This window comes from Stegastes partitus, unplaced genomic scaffold, assembly GCF_000690725.1.
Source record: "Stegastes partitus isolate 25-593 unplaced genomic scaffold, Stegastes_partitus-1.0.2 Scaffold703, whole genome shotgun sequence".
NCBI classification, from domain to species: domain Eukaryota; kingdom Metazoa; phylum Chordata; class Actinopteri; family Pomacentridae; genus Stegastes; species Stegastes partitus.
This window is the reverse complement of record NW_007578434.1, coordinates 191,744-194,288: the sequence shown is the minus strand read 5'-3', so window position 1 is coordinate 194,288 and position 2,545 is coordinate 191,744. Positions and strand designations below refer to the sequence as shown.

The 2,545-nt window shown below is 39.1% G+C and overlaps 1 protein-coding gene across 1 annotated transcript in view; it reads right to left on the bottom strand.

Annotated features, from left to right (window-relative positions):
• Nucleotides 1–2,545, bottom strand: part of LOC103363939 (tissue factor-like) — a 53,647-nt gene that overhangs the window by 21,335 nt on the left and 29,767 nt on the right. The window contains exon 5 of the mRNA XM_008290918.1: nt 1,691–1,805. Within this exon, the coding sequence (XP_008289140.1) occupies nt 1,691–1,805 (115 nt within the window). The remainder of the gene's footprint in view (nt 1–1,690; nt 1,806–2,545) is intronic.

Sequence of the window (2,545 nt, the reverse complement as noted above, 5' to 3'; positions counted from 1 at the left end):
TATTGACTGTTCACAAAGGAGACATGCTTACTCTGAATATGAGGATTGTTTATTGATAATTGTTGCCAGCAACAGTCACACTGTACACAACAGTAGCATTATAACTATATATAACATAACAAGGTGCAGCACCTCTTTACCTCTCATACACACAGCATTAAGAGAACATTAAGAACAACTATGTTTCTTACACTCTCTCTCTCTCTCTCTCTCTCTCTCTCTCTCTCTCTCTCTCTCACACACACACACTCCAGGCTGGCAGAACCATAAATGTAAAAAAAAAAAATATCACAAATCTGTAACATGAATGAACATTCACATTAGAAGTCAGCGCATTATGTCAGTATGAACAACACATGAAGACTTTCAAATAAAACACTCAATTTCTATTTGAGTCCTCCTCCAATTTATGAAATAAAGGGGCGAACTTAAATTGTCCACCTGAAACAAAGTAAAAATGACATCTGGTTGGCAGACTCCTGACCACCTGTGAGCGCTTTGGGACGGGAGGAGCTCACAGCAGCACTGCTGCTTGCTGAGGACAGTAACTGCAGAACGATACGGGTTTTCACGTCAGAGTCTCCAAAACACCAGAAAAATCTCCAGTAACACCAGAAAGAGTTGCTAGATTTGTCTCTAGTCACTTATGACCAAAAAAAAAAAAAAAAAAAAGTCGCTAGGAGGATTTGGAAAGTTTACAGATAAAGAGAAAGTCACCAAGTTCAGTTGGCAACACTGCGCGTGCCGGTGGGTGTCGTACATCGGTGGTTGTGACGTATATTTTGAGAAACAAAAACAATTAAACACGTTTTATTTTATTGTTACAAGATCACCATAATCTTCAAATTCAGAGTTGCATTTTAAAAACTAGCGAACTGAAAAAAAATACATTTAAATTAAATACTCATTTATTTTCCAAAACCACAAGGAGCCGCAGCAGAGATATGAAAGAACCGCATGCGGCTCTGGAGCTGCGGGTTGACGACCCCTGGCCTAGACTCTGCCCACAATCAACCAAAAGCATGCTAAGGATGCTGTTGCGAAAACAACAGAAAACAACGTTTAGCCAAAAAAAATAAAATAAAAAAATCACTGCACCTCCTTGGGTCCCCAGCAATACACCAGCCAAGTGTTACAGTTTACTGTTATGCACAAAAACACCACCACATCAGATTCCTCGCATGTAAAAACCTACTTGACAGATTCTGATTCTGAGATGTCAAGAAAAGCAAAGAACAGACAGATATACAGACCGACAGACAGACAGAGATTCCTATTTTTATTAGTAAGATGTGTGTGTGTGTGTGTATGTGTCCTTGTATTGCTCATGTAGTGTGGACATAAATCTGTTTAGACTGACAAATTGCAGCAACTTGGCTCCAACAAAAATCAAGTTGCCTTAAGAGAAATCATTAAATTTTAATAGTAAAAGTGCACTCAGAGGGGGCAGTCCCCTGCCAAGACTAATGTTGTAACTTGTAATTTCTTGGCCCTTTCTTTGCCCACGTTGCTCTTCTCTATCAAGTTTCATGAAATTCGGCTGAGTAGTTTTTTGTGTAATCCTGCTGACAGACAAACAAACAGCACTGAAAACATACCTCTGTTCAGCAAGTCCAAATAAGGTTAGGTTTAGGATAGACGAGAGTAAGTTTACACTTTAGCTCAGGTGTGTGTGTGTCTGTGAACTCACATCGCGTACAGGACAGTGTATGTGTGGTCAGATGGTTTGGAAGTCCAGGTGAGAATGGTCTTAAAGTCCAGTGACATCCAGTGAACATTCTCTGCTGTGGGGACAGTGTTCTCATCTGTGAATGAAATAACACAACATTTACTTTCCATTATTCTTACCTTGCCTTTTTGCTTTTGTTTTGTTTAGTCAGTGAGTAAATGTGATGAAGTATCACATTAAAGCATATACCAACGTTTAAAGTCTGTTAGAGAAAAACTTTGACATCCACTTCTCCACCCTCTTTGTCTGCATAAACAGACCCTTATTGAAGACAGACTTTACCAGTGAGTAAAGCTGAACAGAAGCCAAAAGTAAGGCTTTTATATAATAGTGATTTTACAGTGTTCATACAATTTGAATAATAGTGTGTTCAACTATCACACAACATTCATTGTTGTAAGATCCCATTCGGCTCTTATTGCATCTTTTGACTTTTAAAGAATGTTGTGGAACATTTACTCGGTTTTATGGGTTGTGGTAACATTCAAACATATCTAATGCTGGGAATGTCAAAAATGCTGTGTCATGATTAGGGAACAACATGAGATGGCTACTTCCTTAAATTGCTTGCACAAACAAACTGAAGAATGTGAAAGTAGTTATACCGGGTATGGCGTGTATATGTGCCATAGAGATCTGCGTAGCAAACATAATAATATGTCAGTCTTCTACTTGTATTTTTTTATGTGACGTCCTTTTACAACTTTATCGGCAGTCTCCGGCTTATTCTAGTGATTACCAGGACATCGGATTCTAACAACCTGGCTCCGTCAACCAGAAGGGCTTGCAGGCAGCGTCAAGATTGTAAGCAAAGGC